The 22,876-nt window shown below is 46.2% G+C and overlaps 1 protein-coding gene across 3 annotated transcripts in view; it reads right to left on the minus strand.

The window, feature by feature from the left end:
* The window catches only part of furinb (furin (paired basic amino acid cleaving enzyme) b), a 248,012-nt gene that overhangs the window by 57,207 nt on the left and 167,929 nt on the right, over positions 1–22,876 (minus strand). For all 3 annotated transcript variants that reach the window (XM_071416549.1, XM_071416550.1, XM_071416548.1), the window contains exon 6: positions 21,014–21,090. In XM_071416549.1, the coding sequence (XP_071272650.1) occupies positions 21,014–21,090 (77 nt within the window). The remainder of the gene's footprint in view (positions 1–21,013; positions 21,091–22,876) is intronic.

Below are 22,876 nucleotides of genomic sequence, written 5' to 3' on the forward strand. Positions count from 1 at the left end.
TGAGAATGCTGTTCATCGACTACAGCTCAGTATTTAACACCATAGTACCCTCCAAACTCGTCATCAAGCTCGAGACCCTGGGTCTCGACCCCGCCCTGTGCAACTGGGTCCTGGACTTCCTGACGGGCCGCCCCCAGGTGGTGAGGGTAGGTAACAACATCTCCACTCCGCTGATCCTCAACACTGGGGGCCCACAAGGGTGCGTTCTGAGCCCTCTCCTGTACTCCCTGTTCACCCACGACTGCGTGGCCATGCACGCCTCCAACTCAATCATCAAGTTTGCGGACGACACTACAGTTTTAAGTTCCTCGGTGTACACATCACGGACAAACTGAATTGGTCCACCCACACAGACAGCGTTGTGAAGAAGGCGCAGCAGCGCCTCTTCAACCTCAGGAGGCTGAAGAAATTCGGCTTGTCACCAAAAGCACTCACAAACTTCTACAGATGCACAATCGAGAGCATCCTGTCGGGCTGTATCACCGCCTGGTCCGGCAACTGCTCCGCCCACAACCGTAAGGCTCTCCAGAGGGTAGTGAGGTCTGCACAACGCATCACCGGGGGCAAACTACCTGCCCTCCAGGACACCTACACCACCCGATGTCACAGGAAGGCCATAAAGATCATCAAGGACAACAACCACCCGAGCCACTGCCTGTTCACCCCGCTATCATCCAGAAGGCGAGGTCAGTACAGGTGCATCAAAGCAGGGACCGAGAGACTGAAAAACAGCTTCTATCTCAAGGCCATCAGACTGTTAAACAGCCACCACTAACATTTAGTGGCCGCTGCCAACATACTGACTCAACTCCAGCCACTTTAATAATGGGAATTGATGGAAATTATGTAAAAATGTATCACTAGCCACTTTAAACAATGCCACTTAATATAATGTTTACATACCCTACATTACTCATCTCATAGCTATATGTATATACTGTACTGTATATCATCCACTGCATCTTGCCATCTTTATGTAATACATGTATCACTAGCCACTTTAAACTATGCCACTTTATGTTTACATACCCTACATTACTCATCTCATAAGTATAGACTGTACACTATACCATCTACTGCATCTTGCCTATACCGTTCTGTACCATCACTCATTCATATATCTTTATGTACATATTCTTTATCCCTTTACACTTGTGTGTATAAGGTAGTAGTTGTGGAATTGTTAGGTTAGATTACTTGTTGGTTATTACTGCATTGTCGGAACTAGAAGCACAAGCATTTCGCTACACTCGCATTAACATCTGCTAACCATGTGTATGTGACAAATAAAATTTGATTTGATTTGATTTGATTACTGAGATTTCCTCCCCTTTGGTGGGGAGTCTATCAAATACAGAGGAAAAATATAAGGCAACACCAGACACTTTCACAATTCAAACTAATCGACACAGAGTAAAGGTTCGCATAGCTTAAGAGAATTTTATTGGTTACACACATATTTTGCTGATGTTATCGCAGGTGCAGCAAAATGCTTATGGTTCTAGCTCCAAAGTGCAGTATACCTAACAATACAAAACAATACACACAAATCCCCAAATAAAAATAAAGAAATTAAGAAATATCAGAACGAGCAATGTCATCTGTATTGTCTCCGCCTTCTAGATGCTTCTAGATGGTAGTGGGGTGAACAGGCCATGGCTCGGGTGGCTGAGGTCCTTGATGATCTTCTTGGCCTTCTTGTGACACCGGGTGCTGTAGATGTCCTGGAGGGCAGGCAGTGTGCCCTGGTGATGGGTTGGGCTGACCACTCCACCCTCTGGAGGGCCCTGCTGTTGCGCCTTCTTCACCACACTGTCTGTGTGTATGGACCATTTCAGTTTGTCAGTGATGTGCACACAGAGGAACTCCAAGCTTTTGACCCTTTCCACTGTGGCCCTGTCGATGTGGATGGGGGCAAGCTCTCTCTGCTATCTCCTGAAGTTTACAATCAGCTCCTTCGTTTTGTTGATGTTGAAGGAGTGGTTATTTTCCTGCACCATTCCGCTAGGGCCCTCACCTCCTCCCTGTAGGTTGTCTCGTCATTGTTGGTAATTAGGCCTACCACTGTTGTGTCGTCAGTAAACTTGATGATTATGTTGGAGAAGTGTGTGGCCACGCAGTCATGGGTGAACAGGGAATATAGGAGGGGGCTAAACACACACCTTTGTGAGTCCCCTGTATTGAGGATCTGCATGGCGGAAGTGCTGTTACCTACCTTCACCACCTGGTGTCGGCCTGACCGGAAGTCCCAATTGCACAGGCCCCGAGCTTAGTGATGAGTTTGGAGTACACTATGGTGTTGAAGGCTGAGCTGTAGTCAATGAACAGCATTCTTACATGGGTATTCCTCTTGTCCAGATGAGATTGTGCAGTGTGATGGCGATTTCATCATCCATGGATCTGTTGGGGTGGTATGCAAATTGTAGTGGGTCTAGGGTGGTGGCTAGCTGGAGGTGCGTCCATCCACATCCTTTACTAGCCTCTCAAACCACTTCATGATGACAGAAGTGTTATGGTTGCGATAGTCATTTAGTTCAGTTACCTTCTTGGGTACAGGAGCAATGGTGGACATCTTGAAGCAAGTGGGTCAACAGACTGGGTAGGAAGAGATTGAATATGTCTGTAAATCCTCCAACCAGCTGGTCTGCACATGCTCTGAGGATGCGGCTTGGGATACCTGGGCCGGCAGCCTTGCGATGGTTAGCACGCTTAAATGTCTTACTCAGGTTGGCCACGGAGAACGAGAGCTCACAGTCCTTGTGAGCGGCTGCGGCCCGCGTTGGCGGCTATGTGTTTTCCTCGAAGGGAGAAAAGCGGTGTTTATCTTGTCCGGGAGCGAGGCGTCGGTGTCTGCAACGTGGCTGGCTTTCCCTTTATAATCCGTGATTGTCTGGAGTCCCTGCCACATATGTCTTGTGTCTGAGCCGTTGAATTGCGACTCTACTTTGTCCCTGTACTGAGGTTTTGCCTCTTTGATTGCTTTACGGAGGGCATAGCTGGTCTGGTTCTACACGTCCATGTTCCCAGTCATCTTGCCATGGTTAAATGCGGTGGTTTGCGCTTTAACTTTTGCGTGAATGCTGCCTTCTATGCGCGGTTTTAGGTTTGAATAAGTTCTAATTGTCCTAGTGGGAACAACATCCTCTATGCACCTCCTGATGAACTCAGTCACTGAGTCAGTGTATACGCCAATACTATTCTCAGAGGAAACCCAGAACATTTCCCAGCATAGATTCCGATTGGTCAGACCAACATTGAACAGTCATGACCACGGGTACTTCCTGTTTAAGTTTCTGCCTACAGGAGGGGAGGAGCAAAATGGAAGCTTCCCGGAAGGAGGAGTTGCAATGTTCCTGAGTTCTCGATGCGCAAGTAGCACAGAAGATGTTTTGATAGAACTTTGGTAGCATTTTCCTCAGATTTCCTTTATTAACGTATCCAGCTATAATGGCACTTGTGACCAAGGATTGGTAAGTAGAGAAAACAAGAGTATCTGATGTTAAATTATATTTTCTACACATCGTTTACCACTTGACCTGAGCTGTCATAAAGTTCACACTTTGGATTAGAGTGATTTATAAATTAGCAATGACACTGTCATGACAATGGCTCACTGACTGCTCACTGACAGATGTGTCCTTTACCCAAGGTGCCTTGCAAAGTATATGTTAACATGTTGTACATCATCTTTGAACACAAAGATGCAATTAAAGTTAAATCTAAGCAATTAAGAATAGCATTAGTCTGAACATAACAGTCAACTTGTCAACAAGCTTGAAGATGTTGATGCACGCACACAAGCACACACGCACACACACCCACCCACACACACATAGGTTTTCCCATGGCTGCTGGCCAAACATAAGAACCTTTAAACCATAATTTACCCTGCCGTAGACAGAAACCCTGTGTCACATTCCTTTATGAGAGCATCACATTGACTTTTAAAGAGAGGGGGGATTCTAAAGGCACACCATGCTAAATGTTTTAATCACTATCAGGAGAGAGAACAGATAGCAGCCCTGCTCACTGAGTCTGTCTATACTGGCCCAATCGCAGACAACAAGCAGCACCGTGGCCAGGAGGCAATCGGCCAGGCTGGGCGCGTTTCCCCAAAATGGATTCCTAGCTACCGGCGAGATCATTGTTTCATCCATAGTATCTCAAAATGGTATTTGTGGCAGAGGGTATCTAGGCACAATCGTCATTTGGCCAGACACGTGCAAGCAGGGAGGAAGGTTATTCACTACACTCATAGTGGGCAGGAACTATAGCACTATGCCCCGAGGCACTTTTACATGGGCTGCTGGAGGGGAGTCATCCACAGAACAGCCGTTCACCAGACACACACACAGACAAACACACAGCTGCCGCGTGATTACAGGGTGTGATTGGACTGGATGCCTTTCAGATCAGACAGACGACAGCTTAATGTGTGGAGAGTGGCCAAAGAGGGGGGTCTGACAACCAGATGACATCTTAATTCTAAATTTGTCAAAACAAAAATCACAGGAAATTATTTTAGAGGAACTTTACTCACCCTCTCTCTCGCTCCCTCTCTCTCTCTCTCCCTCTCTCTCGATTTCTCTCTCCTAAATGCACTGGTTAAAGTATCACAGAGGACATAGAACAGACAAGACTGTCAAGTAAAATTTGGTGTGAGTCTGTGTTCCTTGAAAATGATACCTTCTGAACAGCACTAGTTGTGCCCTACTCATAAGGCCTGGGGTTAACTGCGCAACCTGCTACAGTACGTGTGAGACTAAGGTAGACAGTGAAAGGAAAGGGTTTCGTCCCCCAGTCACTCCCGGTTAGGTGTTAAATGTGTGAGAAGACCAATTATAAAGTACTGCTTCCATTGTGCAGCCTCCACTCCTCAGTGTTAACCCAGAAGCCTGCATACCCAGCAGTTCTCCAGGAGGACTGTTGAAAGGCCACCCCTGCAGTATTCTATGGTAGATAAAGAAAGGTAATCTATACACTATCTACAGGGTCACTGTGCTCTCTTTATCTTAGCTGACTGAGAGAGGGAATGCTTTTATCTCTCTCCCCTTCAGGCTTATACAACCTCTTCCAGCCTATTGGTTGCCTTGTCCTTTTACTTAAGAATGACATGGAGCAATGAAGCCATTTTGGGCTATTGTTACGTCTCTCCAGCAAATAATTTTCTGATTTGAGATTTTAGACACCAAGACAAAACATGCACTGTGCATGTTCAGATGTATATTATAGAGTGTGGCGGACGTTGCAGCGTGCTTGGCTGACTTGGTGGACCAGTGCTCTGCTGCTGCCTGCTGTAGTGGTGCTGTTGGCTGTGGGGTATCTGTGGCAGTGTGAGTGAATAGGGCTGGATGATGGCTGGATCAAGGGGCCTGTTAAAAGGATTTGGTTATTTTCCGCTCGGCTTAACTGATCCAGCTATGGGCCGGGCCGCTGTTCAAACGGTTACTCTGGAGTTCCTCCTAAGCCCAACCAATCAGGACCATGCTCTCTCTCTCTCAGGCCTTGGGAAGAGCCAAATCTACTGCTTCTTTCCTCCCACCTACCCTGGCCAGTGGTCACACGTCTCTGGTTGCCACATCTAATGAGAATCACTCATCAGGCGACTCGACCGGGCTCATGCGATAAGGTTTCTGAAAATGGCTTTAAAAGATGCAAGCCGGCCTCCCGGGTGGCGCAGTGGTCTAAGGCACTGCATCGAAGTGCTAGCTGTGACACCAGAGACTCTGGGTTCGAGCCCAGGCTCTGTAGCAGCCGGCCGCGACCGGGAGGTCCATGGGGCGACGCACAATTGGCCTAGCGTCGTCCGGGTTAGGGAGGGTTTGGCCAGTAGGGATATCCTTGTCTCATCGCGCACTAGCAACTCCTGTGGCGGGCCGGGCGCAGTGCACGCTGATCAGGTCGCTAGGTGTACAGTGTTTCCTCCAACACATTGGTGTGGCTGGCTTCCGGGTTGGATGCGCCCTGTGTTAAGAAGCAGTGCGGCTTGGTTGGGTTGTGTTTCGGAGGACGCATGGCTCTTGACCTTCGTCTCTCCCGAGCCCGTACGGGAGTTGTAGCGATGAGACAAGACAGTAACTACTAAATCAAATCAAATGTATTTATATAGCCCTTCTTACATCAGCTGATATCTCAAAGTGCTGTACAGAAACCCCAAACAGCAAGCAATGCAGGTGTAGAAGCACGGTGGCTAGGAAAAACTCCCTAAAACTAACAATTGGATACCACGAAATTGGGGAGAAAAAGGGGGTAAAAAAATAAAAAAATGTAAGTCAACCCAATGAGACAGACACTTTAGCTAGCTATAAGGAAGTGAATCATTCAAATGTTGTTTAAAGGAGACTTGTGATATTAAGCCAGTCCAACAAAGAGGCTTCTAAACAAAGCAACAAAGCAAGCTGGCCTAAGCTGTGTCGTGTCTCACTGAGGGAGGTCTAACTCTTCACAGCAGTGACACACCTGCTTAAATCTGCCGTTAATCAGGCCTGCCCAGTATCTGTATATTGGTGATGGTGTCTGATCTGACAGACGCACAATTTCAATCACTCAGCCATATACAGTGGGGAGAACAAGTATTTGATACACTGCCGATTTTGCAAGTTTTCCTACTTACAAAGCATGTAGAGGTCTGTAATTTTTTATCATAGGTACACTTCAACTGTGAGAGACAGAATCTAAAACAAAAATCCAGAAAATCACATTGTATGATTTTTAAGTAATTAATTTGCATTTTATTGCATGACATAAGTATTTGATCACCTACCAACCAGTAAGAATTCCGGCTCTCACAGTCCTGTTAGTTTTTCTTTAAGAAGCCCTCCTGTTCTCCACTCATTACCTGTATTAACTGCACCTGTTTGAACTCGTTACCTGTATAAAAGACACCTGTCCACACACTCAATCAAACAGACTCCAACCTCTCCACAATGGCCAAGACCAGAGAGCTGTGTAAGGACATCAGGGATAAAATTGTAGACCTGCACAAGGCTGGGATGGGCTACAGGACAATAGGTAAGCAGCTTGGTGAGAAGGCAACAACTGTTGGTGCAATTATTAGAAAATGGAAGAAGTTCAAGATGACGTCAATCACCCTCAGTCTGGGGCTCCATGCAAGATATCACCTCGTGGGGCATCAATGATCATGAGGAAGGTGAGGGATCAGCCCAGAACTACACGGCAGGACCTGGTCAATGACCTGAAGAGAGCTGGGACCACAGTCTCAAAGAAAACCATTAGTAACACACTACGCCGTCATGGATTTAAATCCTGCAGCGCATGCAAGGTCCCCCTGCTCAAGCCAGCGCAAGTCCAGGCCCGTCTGAAGTTTGCCAATGACCATCTGGATGATCCAGAGGAGGAATGGGAGAAGGTCATGTGGTCTGATGAGACAAAAATAGAGCTTTTTGGTCTAAAGTCCACTCGCCGTGTTTGGAGGAAGAAGAAGGATGAGTACAACCCCAAGAACACCATCCCAACCGTGAAGCATGGAGGTGGAAACATCATTCTTGGGGATGCTTTTCTGCAAAGGGGACAGGACGACTGCACCGTATTGAGGGGAGGATGGATGGGGCCATGTATCGCGAGATCTTGGCCAACAACCTCCTTCCCTCAGTAAGAGCATTGAAGATGGGTCGTGGCTGGGTCTTCCAGCATGACAACGACCCGAAACACACAGCCAGGGCAACTAAGGAGTGGCTCCGTAAGAAGCATCTCAAGGTCCTGGAGTGGCCTAGCCAGTCTCCAGACCTGAACCCAATAGAAAATCTTTGGAGGGAGCTGAAAGTCCGTATTGCCCAGCGACAGCCCCGAAACCTGAAGGATCTGGAGAAGGTCTGTATGGAGGACTGGGCCAAAATCACTGCTGCAGTGTGTGCAAACCTGGTCAAGAACTACGGGAAACATATGATCTCTGTAATTGCAAACAAAGGTTTCTGTACCAAATATTAAGTTCTGCTTTTCTGATGTATCAAATACTTATGTCATGCAATAAAATGCAAATTAATTACTTAAAAATCATACAATGTGATTTTCTGGATTTTTGTTTTAGATTCCGTCTCTCACAGTTGAAGTGTACCTATGATAAAAATTACAGACCTCTACATGCTTTGTAAGTAGGAAAACCTGCAAAATCGGCAGTGTATCAAATACTTGTTCTCCCCACTGTATATATATATATATATATATATAAGAATAAACCAAATAACTGAGCAAACTAGAATGCCATTTTGCCCTAAACAGAGAGTACACAGTAGAAGAATACCTGACCACTGTGACATACCCAAAATTAAGGAAAGCTTTGACCATGTACAGACTCAGTGAGCATAGCCTTGCTATTGAGAGAGGCCGCCAAAGGCAGACCTGGCTCTCAAGAGAAGACAGGCTATGTGCACACTGCCCACAAAATGAGGTGGAAACTGAGCAGCACTTCCTAACCTCCTGTCAAATGTATGACCATATTAGAGACACATATTTCCCTCAGATTACACAGATCCACAAAGAATTCGAAAACAAATCCTATTTTGATAAAATCCCATATCTATTGGGTGAAATACTTCTTGTTGCAACAAGAAAAAAGCAACCAGTGAAGAACAAACACCATTGTAAATACAACCCATATTTATGTTTATTTATTTTCCCTTTTGTACTTTGTAACTATTTGTACCTTGTTACAACACTGTATATAGCCATAATATGACATTTGAAATGTCTCTATTCCTTTGGAACTTGTGTAATGTAATGTTTACTGTTCATTTTCTATTTCTATTTCACTTACACAATGTAAACATATGCTTCCCATGCCAATAAAGCCCTTTGAATAGAGAGAGAGAGAGCGAGAGAGCGAGAGAGCGAGAGAGAGAGAGAGAATCACTTCCTAACATTTGTGTTGTGTAAAAGAGAGAACATATTTTATACATCAGGCTCTACCTCTTCAAATCACATAATAATTGTCTCCAAGAAAATATGTGTCCAGACGTTAAGTGAAGGTTGTTCAGGGGCGGGAAACAAAGGAACGAGGACATTCAGACATCATTGTGCCAGTGGGTGATTGTCACAGTGGAGTGCTTTGGATGTGAAAAGAACTGCTGCAGCTAGCTGCTTCTCCTCAGAGCCAAATATACAGTATACTGGAACTACTTCATACCAACCAAGGTGCACCCATAAGGGATCAGACTGGATATGTGAAGTTTGCTCCTTTATTTCTGAAAGAGCTGCAAAATCTGGATCCCTACAAATGGAAAGACAGTACCGTGCAGTATCGAAGAGCCCTCACTGCTGCTCGATCATCCTACTTTTCCAACTTAATTGAGGAAAATAAGAACAATCCAAAATTTCTTTTTGATACTATTGCAAAGCAAACTAAAAAGCAGCATTCCCCAAAAGAGGATGGCTTTCACTTCAGCAGTAATAAATTCATGAACTTCTTTGAGGAAAAGATCATGATCATTAGAAAGCAAATTACAGACTCCTCTTTAAATCTGCGTATTCCTCCAGGGCTTAGCTGTCCTGGATCTGCACAGCTCCGCCAGGGCCTGGGATCGGGAGAGACACTTAAGTGTTTTAGTACTATATCTCTTGACACAATGATGAAAATAATCATGGCCTCTAAACCTTCAAGCTGCATACTGGATCCTATTCCAACTAAACTACTGAAAGAGCTGCTTCATGTGCTTGGCCCTCCTATGTTGAACATAATAAACGGCTCTCTATCCACCGGATGTGTACCAAACTCACTAAAAGTGGCAGTAATAAAGCCTCTCTTGAAAAAGCCAAACCTTGACCCGGGAAATATAAAAAACTATCGGCTTATATCGAATCTTCCATTCCTCTCAAAAATTTTAGAAAAAGCTGTTGCGCAGCAACTCACTGCCTTCCTGAAGACAAACAATGTATACGAAATGCTTCAGTCTGGTTTTAGACCCCATCATAGCACCAAGACTGCACTTGTGAAGGTGGTAAATGACCTTTTAATGGCGTCAGACCGAGGCTCTGCATCTGTCCTCGTGCTACTAGACCTTAGTGATGCCTTTGACACCATCGATCACCACATTCTTTTGGAGAGACTGGAAACCCAAATTGGTCTACACGGACAAGTTCTGGCCTGGTTTAGATCTTATCTGTCGGAAAGATATCAGTTTGTCTCTGTGAATGGTTTGTCCTCTGACAAATCAACTGTACATTTCGGTGTTCCTCAAGGTTCCGTTTTAGGACCACTATTGTTTTCACTATATATTTTACCTCTTGGGGATGTTATTCGAAAACATAATGTTAACTTTCACTGCTATGCGGATGACACACAGCTGTACATTTCAATGAAACATGGTGAAGCCCCAAAATTGCCCTCGCTAGAAGCCTGTGTTTCAGACATAAGGAAGGTGATGGCTGAAAACTTTCTACTTTTAAACTCGGACAAAACAGAGATGCTTGTTCTAGGTCCCAAGAAACAAAGAGATCTTCTGTTAAATCTGACAATTAATCTTGATGGTTGTACAGTCGTCTCAAATAAAACTGTGAAGGACCTCGGCGTTACTCTTGACCCTGATCTCTCTTTTGACGAACATATCAAGACTGTTTTAAGGACAGCTTTTTTCCATCTACGTAACATTGCAAAAATCAGAAATTTTCTGTCCAAAAATGATGCAGAAAAATTAATCCATGCATTTGTTACTTCTAGGTTAGACTACTGCAATGCTCTACTTTCCGGCTACCCGGATAAAGCACTAAATAAACTTCAGTTAGTGCTAAATACGGCTGCTAGAATCCTGACTAGAACCAAGAAATTTGATCATATTACTCCAGTGCTAGCTTCCCTACACTGGCTTCCTGTTAAGGCAAGGGCTGATTTCAAGGTTTTACTGTTAACCTATAAAGCGTTACATGGGCTTGCTCCTACCTATCTTTCCGAGTTGGTCCTGCCGTACATACCTACACGTACGCTACGGTCACAATACGCAGGCCTCCTAATTTTCCCTAGAATTTCTAAGCAAACAGCTGGAGGCAGGGCTTTCTCCTATAGAGCTCCATTTTTATGGAATGGTCTGCCTACCCATGTGAGAGACGCAGACTCGGTCTCAACCTTTAAGTCTTTACTGAAGACTTATCTCTTCAGTAGGTCATATGATTGAGTGTAGTCTGGCCCAGGAGTGTGAAGGTGAACGGAAAGGCTCTGGAGCAACGAACCGCCCTTGCTGTCTCTGCCTGGCCGGTTCCCCTCTCTCCACTGGGATTCTCTGCCTCTAACCCTATTACAGGGGCTGAGTCACTGGCTTACTGGTGCTCTTTCATGCCGTCCCTAGGAGGGGTGCGTCACTTGAGTGGGTTGAGTTACTAACGTGATCTTCCTGTCTGGGTTGGCGCCCCCCCCTTGGTTTGTGCTGTGGTGGAGATCTTTGTGGGCTATACTCGGCCTCGTCTCAGGATTGTAAGTTGGTGGTTGAAGATATCCCTCTAGTGGTGCGGGGGCTGTGCTTTGGCAAAGTGGGTGGGGTTATATCCTTCCTGTTTGGCCCTGTCCGGGGGTATCATCGGATGGGGCCACAGTGTCTCCTGACCCCTCCTGTCTCAGCCTCCAGTATTTATGCGCAGTAGTTTGTGTCGGGGGGCTAGGGTCAGTTGGTTATATCTGGAGTACTTCTCCTGTCTTATCCAGTGTCCTGTGTGAATTTAAGTATGCTCTCTCTAATTCTCTCCTTCTCTCTTTCTTTCTCTCTCTCGGAGGACCTGAGCCCTAGGACCATACGTCAGGACTACCGGGCATGATGACTCCTTGCTGTCCCCAGTCCACCTGGCCTTGCTGCTTTTCCAGTTTCAACTGTTCTGCCTGCGGTTATGGAACCCCTACCTGTCCCAGACCTGCTGTTTTCAACCCTTAATGATCGGCTATGAAAAGCCAACTGACATTTATTCCTGATTATTACTTGACCATGCTTGTCATTTATGAACATTTTGAACATCTTGGCCATGTTCTGTTATAATCTCCACCCGGCACAGCCAGAAGAGGACTGGCCACCCCTCATAGCCTGGTTCCTCTCTAGGTTTCTTCCTAGGTTTTGGCCTTTCTAGGGAGTTTTTCCTAGCCACCGTGCTTCTACACCTGCATTGCTTGCTGTTTGGGGTTTTAGGCTGGGTTTCTGTACAGCACTTCGAGATATTAGCTGATGTACGAAGGGCTATATAAAATAAACTTGATTTGATTTGATATCAGCTGGGCTAGACAATCTAGACCCTTTCTTTCTAAAATGATCCACCGAAATTGTTGCAACCCCTATTATTAGCCTAATCAACCTCTCTTTCGTATCGTCTGAGATCCCTAAAGATTGGAAAGCTGCCGCGGTCATCCCCCTCTTCAAAGGGGGAGACACCTTAGACCCAAACTGTTACAGACCTATATCCATCCTGCCCTGCTTTTCTAAAATCTTCGAAAGCCAAGTTAATTAACAGATCACTGACCATTTCGAATCCCACCGTACCTTCTCCACTATGCAATCTGATTTCCAAGCTGGTCATGGGTGCACCTCAGCCACGCTCAAGGTCCTAAATTATATCATAACCGCCATCGATAAAAGACAGTACTGTGCAGCCGTCTTCATCGACCTGGCCAAGGCTTTCGACTCTGTGAATCACAGCATTCTTATCGGCAGACTCAATAGCCTTGGCTTCTCAAATGACTGCCTCGCCTGGTTCACCAACTACTTCTCAGATAGAATTCAGTGTGTCAAATCCGAGGGCCTGTTGTCCGGACCTCTGGCAGTCTCTATGGGGGTGCCACAGGGCTCAATTCTCGGGTCGACTCTTTTCTCTGTATATATCAATGATGTCGCTCTTGCTGCGGGTAATTATTTGATCCACCTCTACGCAGACGACACCATTCTGTATACATCTGGCCCTTCTTTGGACACTGTGCTAACAAACCTCCAAACGAGCTTCAACTCCATACAACACTCCTTCCGTGGCCTGCAACTGCTTTTAAATGCTAGTAAAACTAAGTGCATGGTCTTCAACCGATTGCTGCCCGCACCCTCCCGGCCGACTAGTATCACTACTCTGGATGGTTCTGACCTAGAATATGTGGAAACCTACAAATACCCAGGTGTCTGGTTAGACTGTAAACTCTCCTTCCAGACTTACATTAAGCATCTCCAATCCAAAATTAAATCTAGAATCGGCTTCCTATTTCGCAACAAAGCATCCTTCACTCATGCTGCCAAACATACCCTCGTAAAACTGACTATCCTACCGATCCTTGACTTCGGTGATATAATTTACAAAATAGCCCTCAACACTCTACTCAGCAAATTGGATGGAGTCTATCACAGTGCCATCCATTTTATCACCAAAGCCCCATATACTACCCATCACTGCGACCTCTATGCTCTCGTTGGCTGGCCCTCACTACATATCCATCGCCAAACCCACTGGCTCCAGGTCATTTATAAGTCTTTGCTAGGTAAAGCCCCGCCTTATCTCAGCTCACTGGTCATCATAGCAACACCCACCCGTAGCACGCGCTCCAGCAGGTACAGTGGGGCAAAAAAGTATTTAGTCAGCCACCAATTGTGCAAGTTCTCCCACTTAAAAAGATGAGAGAGGCCTGTAATTTTCATCATAGGTACACTTCAACTATGACAGACAAAATGAGAAAAAGAATTCCAGAAAATCACATTGTAGGATCTTTAATGAATTTATTTGCAAATTATGGTGGAAAATAAGTATTTGGTCAATAACAAAAGTTTATCTCAATACTTTGTCATATACCCTTTGTTGGCAATGACAGAGGTCAAACGTTTTCTGTAAGTCTTCACAAGGTTTTCACACACTGTTGCTGGTATTTTGGCCCATTCCTCCATGCAGATCTCCTCTAGAGCAGTGATGTTTTGGGGCTGTTGCTGGGCAACACGGACTTTCAACTCCCTCCAAAGATGTTCTATGGGGTTGAGATCTGGAGACTGGCTAGGCCACTCCAGGACCTTGAAATGCTTCTTACGAAGCCACTCCTTCGTTGCCCGGGCGGTGTGTTTGGGATCATTGTCATGCTGAAAGACCCAGCCACGTTTCATCTTCAATGCCCTTGCTGATGGAAGGAGGTTTTCACTCAAAATCTCACGATACATGGCCCCATTCATTCTTTCCTTTACACGGATCAGTCGTCCTGGTCCCTTTGCAGAAAAACAGCCCCAAAGCATGATGTTTCCACCCCCATGCTTCACAGTAGGTATGGTGTTCTTTGGATTCAACTCAGCATTCTTTGTCCTCCAAACACGACGAGTTGAGTTTTTACCAAAAAGTTCTATTTTGGTTTCATCTGACCATATGACATTCTCCCAATCTTCTTCTGGATCATCCAAATGCTCTCTAGCAAACTTCAGACGGGCCTGGACATGTACTGGCTTAAGCAGGGGGACACGTCTGGCACTGCAGGATTTGAGTCCCTGGCGGCGTAGTGTGTTACTGATGGTAGGCTTTGTTACTTTGGTCCCAGCTCTCTGCAGGTCATTCACTAGGTCCCCCCGTGTGGTTCTGGGATTTTTGCTCACCGTTCTTGTGATCATTTTGACCCCACGGGGTGAGATCTTGCGTGGAGCCCCAGATCGAGGGAGATTATCAGTGGTCTTGTATGTCTTCCATTTCCTAATAATTGCTCCCACAGTTGATTTCTTCAAACCAAGCTGCTTACCTATTGCAGATTCAGTCTTCCCAGCCTGGTGCAGGTCTACAATTTTGTTTCTGGTGTCCTTTGACAGCTCTTTGGTGTTGGCCATAGTGGAGTTTGGAGTGTGACTGTTTGAGGTTGTGGACAGGTGTCTTTTATACTGATAACAAGTTCAAACAGGTGCCATTAATACAGGTAACGAGTGGAGGACAGAGGAGCCTCTTAAAGAAGAAGTTACAGGTCTGTGAGAGCCAGAAATCTTGCTTGTTTGTAGATGACCAAATACTTATTTTCCACCAAAATTTGCAAATAAATTCATTAAAAATCCTACAATGTGATTTTCTGGAATTTTCTTTCTCATTTTGTCTGTCATAGTTGTACCGTGTACCTATGGTGAAAATTACAGGCCTCTCTCATCTTTTTAAGTGGGAGAACTTGCACAATTGGTGGCTGACTAAATGTCACGATCGTCTTCGGGTGAAAGAGAAGAGGACCAAGGTGCAGCATGATATCAATACATTCTTCTCTTTATTAGAAGAAGACAAACGAAACGAACACTATACAAACTAAAACAAAACAACAAACCGACGACCGTGAAGCTATACAAAACAAGTGCAGACACTGGCAACTTACACATAGACAATCACCCACAACCTACCTAATGACTATGGCTGCCTAAATATGGCTCCCAATCAGAGACAACGATAGACAGCTGTCTCTAATTGAGAACCAATCTAGGCAACCATAGACTTACATAAACACCTACACTGAACACAACCCCATGAACTCTACAAACACCCCCTAGACAATATAAACACCCTAGACGAGACAAAAACACACAAACATCCCCCATGTCACACCCTGACCTAACTAAAATAATAAAGAAAATAAAGATAACTAAGGCCAGGGCGTGACACTAAATACTTTTTTGACCCACTGTATATTGCACTGGTCATCCCCAAAGCCAACACTTCCTTTGGCCGCCTTTCCTTCCAGTTCTCTGCTGCCAATAACTGAAAGAATTGCAAAAATCTCTGAAACTGGAGTCTTTTATCTCCCTCTCTAACTTTAAGCATAAGCTGTCAGAGCAGCTTATCTATCACTGTACCTGTACACAGCCAATCTGTAAATAGCACACCCAACTACCTCATCCCCATATTATTACTTACCCTCTTGCTCTTTTGCACCCCAGTATCTCAACTTGTACATCATCATCTGCACATATATCACTCCAGTATTAACACTCCAGCATGATCTGGCACCAGATCCAAATGGCCAAGGTGGAGAAAAGGGACCTTCATGTATTCTTCCTCGACCTCGCCAATGCATTTGGCTCTGTGCCCCATGAACTCCTGTGGTCTGCCTTCAGATTTTTCCACATACCGGACACCATCACAACCCTGGTGAAGTCGTACTTCCAGGATCTGCAGTTCTGCTTCACCACCTCAGAGTTCACGACCTCATGGCAGTGCCTGAATGTAAGAATAATGGCGGGATGTACCATTTCTCCGTTGGCATTCATAATGGCAATGGAGGTTATCATCAGATCCTCAAAATGGGTTGCTGGTGGACAGCGAGTCGACTCTGGTTTCCGCCTCCCTCCACTCAGAGCCTACATGGACGACATTACAACATTGACCACCACTGTCCCATGCACCAGGAGACTGCTCAGAAAACTCGAGGAGAACATCAGCTGGGCCCGTATGAAGATTAAACCATCCAAGTCACGCAGCATCTCGATTGTGAAGGGAGTACTCTCTGACCTGAAATTCTTCATCGGAGATGACCAAATCCCAACAGTGTCTGAGCAGCCGGTAAAAAGCCTTGGAAGGTGGTATGATGCAAGCCTGAAGGACAAAGACCAGGTGCAACAGCTACGCAAAGACATCAGTAGTAGCCTACAGTCCATCGACAACACCCATCTACCTGGAAAGTTAAAGGCCTGGTGTCTGCAGTTTGGTCTCCTACCCCGGGTGTTGTGGCCCCTAGCAGTGTATGAGGTTCCAATCTCAACAGTGGAGAAGATGGAAAGAGGAGTCACAGGCTACTTAAAGAAGTGGCTCGGAGTTCCACGATGCCTTACCACCATAGGCCTCTATGGAGATGGTGTCCTCAAGCTGCCCCTCACCAGTCTAACAGAGGAATTCAAGTGTGCAAAAACCAGGCTCCAGATGACACTGAATGAATCTCGAGACCCAGTGGTGAGCAACAACGCGCCGACCTTGGCAACTGGGCGCAAATGGAGGCCAGGAAAAGCAGTCCAGGTGGCAACAGCAGCCCTCAGACATGCTGACATTGTGGGTCATGTTCAGCAAGGGAGAGGAGGCCTTGGGCTAACTAGCCGTGCTGCTTGGAGTAAGGCCACTGCACCAGAGCGGCGGAAGATGGTAGTGCAGGAAGTACGCCATCAGGAGGAGGCTGCAAGGTGGGCCAAGGCAGTCTCTCTTGCCAAACAAGGACAGTGGACTCGATGGGACAGTGTGGAGAAGAGGAAGATCAGCTGGAAGGATCTGTGGGCCATGGAAGCGAGGCGGTTGAGCTTTTCCATCAGAGCAACATATGACGTCCTTCCAACACCAGTTAATCTTCACCAATGGTATGGTGAAGATCCGGACTGTGCCCTCTGTTCCATGCCAGCCAACCTCAGGCACATTCTCACAGGGTGTAAAACAAGCCTCACCCAAGGACGCTACACTTGGCGTCACAACCAAGTCCTTAAAAACCTTGCTTCCGCCCTGGAGGACAAGCGAGCTGCCACCAACTCCCTACCACCCCCAGCAGCATCACACCCCTTACGGACGACCTTTGTCCGCGAAGGGGCTAAACCACCGAAGAGCGGCTCTACACCATTAGAGCGAGACCAGCTGCGCTTGGCCCGCGACTGGAAAATGCTAGCTGACATTGGCCGGCAACTTGTGTTTCCTCCGGAGATCGCAACCACCACCCTAAGACCTGACATAGTGCTCTGGTCCCGTTCGCTCAAGAAGGTCTTCATCATTGAGCTCACAGTACCCTGGGAGGACTCAGTAGATGAGGCTTATGAGCGAAAACATCTGCGCTATGCCGATCTAGCTGCCGAAGCACGGCATCATGGCTGGAACACAGAAGTCCGACCAGTGGAGGTGGGCTGCAGAGGTTTTGTGGCAACATCTACAACCAGACTGCTTAGAGACCTGGGAATTAAGGGCCAGAGCCAGCGTTCGGCAATCAAAGCTGTATCAGAGGTGGCAGAAGGCAGCAGTCAATGGCTCTGGATGAAGAGGAAAGACCCCAGCTGGGCCCCGAAGTGAGAGGGCCAGGAGGTATGCGGTCAACAATGCTTGACTCAGGGAGGAAGACGCCCCTGCCATGCATAGTCCCATGGGATGTTGGCTATCAACAACAAGGCAACTCCTTTGACTAATTGGGAATGGGACGCAAGCGTAGGATTGATCACCCTGTCGCTGGCCGCCTTTGGGGAGGGTGTATAGTGTGAAAGGCCGAAACACCCTAGGAACCAAAGGTACACTACTGACGATGCGCTCCCCAAATTTCACCAGTCTCACTGTTCATGAACTCTTGGAAGTGCTTGCACAAAGGATAGTAACATCTCATCCTGTGTTCTTGGAATCTAAGTTGTAATTATTTTCGGCTCTATGGCCCAACCTCCCTACTCTTCTATATTTGCACACACTGTACATAGATTCTTTCTATTTTTCTTTTATTTTGTGTTATTGACTGTACGCTTGTTTATGTGTAACTCTGTGTTGTTTTTGTTGCACTGCTATGCTTCATCTTGGCCAGGTCGCAGTTGTAAATGAGAACTTGTTCTCAACTGGCCTACCTGGTTAAATAAAGGTGAAAAAAATGTGTGCACTCTGGTTGGTACCTCTTCTTCTGCCTCTCCTCTCACCATTGATAGGATAGACAGTAAGAGGGATTAAGGCCAAGCCCAGAGACAGATAGTCTGGTGGGTGGATGCCCTTTCAGCCCTTTCATCACTTGTACCCCTAGCATCTCTCAGTCTCTTCTCACCTTCTCTAATCTCCAATCCACAATATTGACAGCACTGTAATGCAGGACAGGAGGAGAGAAAACACTGAGAGAGGACAAACATTCCGATGATGGAGCACAAAATAATTACCAGCTTGGGCAAGAGCCTTGCTCCAGCCTAGCTTAAAACCCTTCCAACAATACCTGCCAGTCGTACCAAGTCGCAGTACAAAGCATCTACCCGGAACAACTCCTTAATGGATGTGAATTCAAAACCCAGCCTTGAATGTCACCAATACAAATGAGCCGGCCTTGCCAGTGGAAGAAGACGTACGTTTCTAACTTAAGTCTCCTGTTCCTTTTTCTGCCCATGAATATAGTCATATGAATATATGAATATAATCCCATTGTGGGGAGGCGGAGAGCATTACTCAGCTTCTGGCCGCGCGCCTCTATGGGGAATTACTGAACTCATCTGCTTTCATTTTTCCTCAGGTCACTCCAAACACACAGCGCTCAGCGCTATTGACAGAGACACACACTTGCTTCTCATTTCTTGGTCATAAATTGATTCCGTCCTGGATAATCGCCTTGAGAGCACCAGCCAAACATGGTGTGTATTGTACTGTGTTTGTACTGTGTGTGCATGTGTTTTTTTAGTTACAATGTGCATGTGTGCATGTGTGTGTTCTGAAGTTCTGTGCAGCAGCAGTAACAGTAGCTACAGCAGCAGTGGAGCTGGTTAGAAGAAGCAGAACCAACCAAGGAGTAGTCTTGCATTCCCTAGTAATCAGGATTGAGTGGTGACTGGCTCAAACAGACAAGTGGGCCCTGGTTAAAGTGAAAGCACTTGGCCTTGACTATGCAAACCAATTGTTTTTCTTCCATTGGGTAAACTAAAGAGGTAATCTCTTCTGTAGAGGCAGAAGAAAACAGTGTACGGGAAAGCTTTTGGTGATGCAAAGCCATTGTTTTTATTCCACTAGGGAGACGGGAGGGAATCGCTTCAATATGTACAGTATATACAGTACACACACACACACACACACACACACACACACACACACACACACACACACACACACACACACACACACACACACACACACACACACACACACACACACACACACACGCGCACACACACACACACACACACACACACACACACACACACACACACCTCCTTTTCACTCCCCCTTCTCTCAGTGTCTCTGGGAAGGCTCTCTAATGGGAGTTAAAGAGGGAGGGAATCGCTTCAATATGTACAGTAGAAAGGCAGCTTAAAGAGAAGAAGATAGGGGAAACAAGGTTTGTGTTCAAGGGAAAACATTTGGTGATACGACGTGCAAAGCCATTGTTTTCATTTCACAGGGGAAAATGCAGTGAATCTCTCTTCAGTATATACAGTAGAGGCAGAGGCAGCTCAAAGACAGTTAGTCTGGGGAAGTTTAAACCATGTCCTGCTTTGGAGAGAAATCAGTTCAAGATCCTGTTAAGCATTGAAACAAAATAAATGAGAAAAACCAACAAAAACAAAAGAAGACTGGAATTCGTCCCAGAAACAAAGGGGAAGATTTGAGGCAAATCCTGCTGTTTGTTTCAGAGGCGGGAGGAATGCAGCAGTGTCCCATCTGATCCAGGGGGATGGAACCACAGCAGAAGACAGCCACACGCTGGGGTTAGGGGGAGGGAGGTGAGAGGGTTTGAGGAGGAGGTGCTTAAGGAATTTAGAAGCCCCCCTTTTACTTTCGGACCAGTGTTTTTCAAATTCAAACACCAAAAGCCTGGAGAGAGACTTGCTGGTATCAGCCAGGGGCAAATAAACAACTACTGTACTAGCTATACACAATCTGCCAAAATGGCTCAGGCTCTGGGGTGGTGAGGGGGAGCTGGAGGAGGGGGAGAGGAACTTCTTAATGTTGTTACTGCAGCATGGCTGATCCCCTGAAGCAAATACAAAACGCTTTTTCAATTTGGGAGCAGTGCAACATGCCTACACCACTGCCGCTAATCTGACCTGACTGGTTTTGGGGGAAATAAATATTGGGTCAACAACATGTATAAGAACCTCGAGGACAGAGTCTCTGAGGCTGGGCTGTGAGAAGCACTGTTACAGGGCATATTGGTATTTCATCTGATTCAGTCACCAGTCAACAATCCCCTGACAAACCATTAATGGATGACACTGTGTCAGAGAAGCAGTGCTGTTTATAAATGAAAAGCAAGGTCTTGCTTGAGGGCCTTTACTTAAAGAGACACAGCATTACAAAACCAAGTGAACCTGGAAAATGTGCTTGAACAAATCTACCAAACTTTGTCAGAGCCCATTTTGCTGTATGTATAGATGTATAACCCAGTTGAGGTGTGGGGCAGAGCAGGATATCACATGACCTGTTCTCGTTGCGCTGTGTGTAGCGTGGCTGGGGGTCAGAGTCTCCATCGTTGACATCATAGCTGGCCTCAGGGTCCTGGGAACAGAGATGGATACAGGTGTTAGAGACTGGGGATATGGCTGAATTACATCCTTTCATGATATGGGTGGTAAAGGCCGCAGGTAGCCTAGCGGTTAAGAGTGTTGGGCCAGTAACTTAAAGGCCACTGGTTCAAATCCCTCAGCCGACTAGGTGTAAAATCTGTCGATGTGCCCTTGAGCAAGGCACTTAGCCCTAATAGCTCATGTAAGTCGTTTTTCACTGTTTATCTGGGAGTTCCTTTGAGTCGACCACTGCAAAGTCAGTCCTTATCTCCCACATGGCTGTGAAAGAATTTGCAAAACAAAGGTGCAGTAAAATGTGTCTTTGGTGTTAAAGATAAGAATTAGAGTCGACTGTATCTTAGGCTCAGTTGAGGAGTGATATTGCAATGAGGAGGAGTTGAAGGCAAGGTTTACAGTTCAGAGTATTTATTAACTAACTAAAAAAGCATAGCACAAGGACACTGGACCATATTGGGGATAGGATGGAGATATGGAATAGCTTGTAAGAACGATTGACAATTGCAGAGAAGAGGAAGGGACAGGGCAACAACTCTTACAATCCCAACTATTCAAACCTGCAAGATACTGTTCTTAATTATACAACTACCTTTCTTGCTCAAAGCAGAGATGCTGAAATTTTTTTTTTGCCCCCACTACAGACATCTGCCCCCACATCAGACATCTGCTTTCTGCTGACTAGAGAGACACAATCTGCTTTCTGCTGACTAGAGACACAATCTGCTTTCTGCTGACTAGAGACACAATCTGCTTTCTGCTGACTAGAGACACAATCTGCTTTCTGCTGACTAGAGACACAATCTGCTTTCTGCTGACTAGAGAGACAATCTGCTTTCTGCTGACTAGAGACACAATCTGCTTTCTGCTGACTAGAGAGACACAATCTGCTTTCTGCTGACTAGAGACACAATCTGCTTTCTGCTGACTAGAGAGACACAATCTGCTTTCTGCTGACTAGAGAGACAATCTGCTTTCTGCTGACTAGAGACACAATCTGCTTTCTGCTGACTAGAGACACAATCTGCTTTCTGCTGACTAGAGAGACAATCTGCTTTCTGCTGACTAGAGAGACAATCTGCTTTCTGCTGACTAGAGAGACAATCTGCTTTCTGCTGACTAGAGACACAATCTGCTTTCTGCTTTACTAGATGCTGTTCTTCCACTAACCTCATTGCAACTCCCCTCCAAGTCTCCGACCACTACCTTGTATCCTTTTTCCCTCTCGCTCTCATCCAACACTTCCCACACTGCCCCTACTCGGATGGTATCGCGCCGTCCCAACCTTCGTTCTCTCTCCCCCGCTACCCTCTCCTCTTCCATCCTATCATCTCTTCCCTCTGCTCAAACCTTCTCCAACCTATCTCCTGATTCTGCCTCCTCAACCCTCCTCTCCTCCCTTTCTGCATCCTTTGATTCTCTATGTCCCCTATCCTCCAGGCCGGCTCGGTCCTCCCCTCCCGCTCCGTGGCTCGACGACTCACTGCGAGCTCACAGAACAGGGCTCCGGGCAGCCGAGCGGAAATGGAGGAAAACTCGCCTCCCTGCGGACCTGGCATCCTTTCACTCCCTCCTCTCTACATTTTCCTCTTCTGTCTCTGCTGCTAAAGCCACTTTCTACCACTCTAAATTCCAAGCATCTGCCTCTAACCCTAGGAAGCTCTTTGCCACCTTCTCCTCCCTCCTGAATCCTCCTCCCCCCCCCCCCCCTCCTCCCTCTCTGCAGATGACTTCGTCAACCATTTTGAAAAGAAGGTCGACGA

Source organism: Salvelinus alpinus, chromosome 9 (genome assembly GCF_045679555.1).
Source record: "Salvelinus alpinus chromosome 9, SLU_Salpinus.1, whole genome shotgun sequence".
NCBI classification, from domain to species: Eukaryota; Metazoa; Chordata; class Actinopteri; order Salmoniformes; family Salmonidae; genus Salvelinus; species Salvelinus alpinus.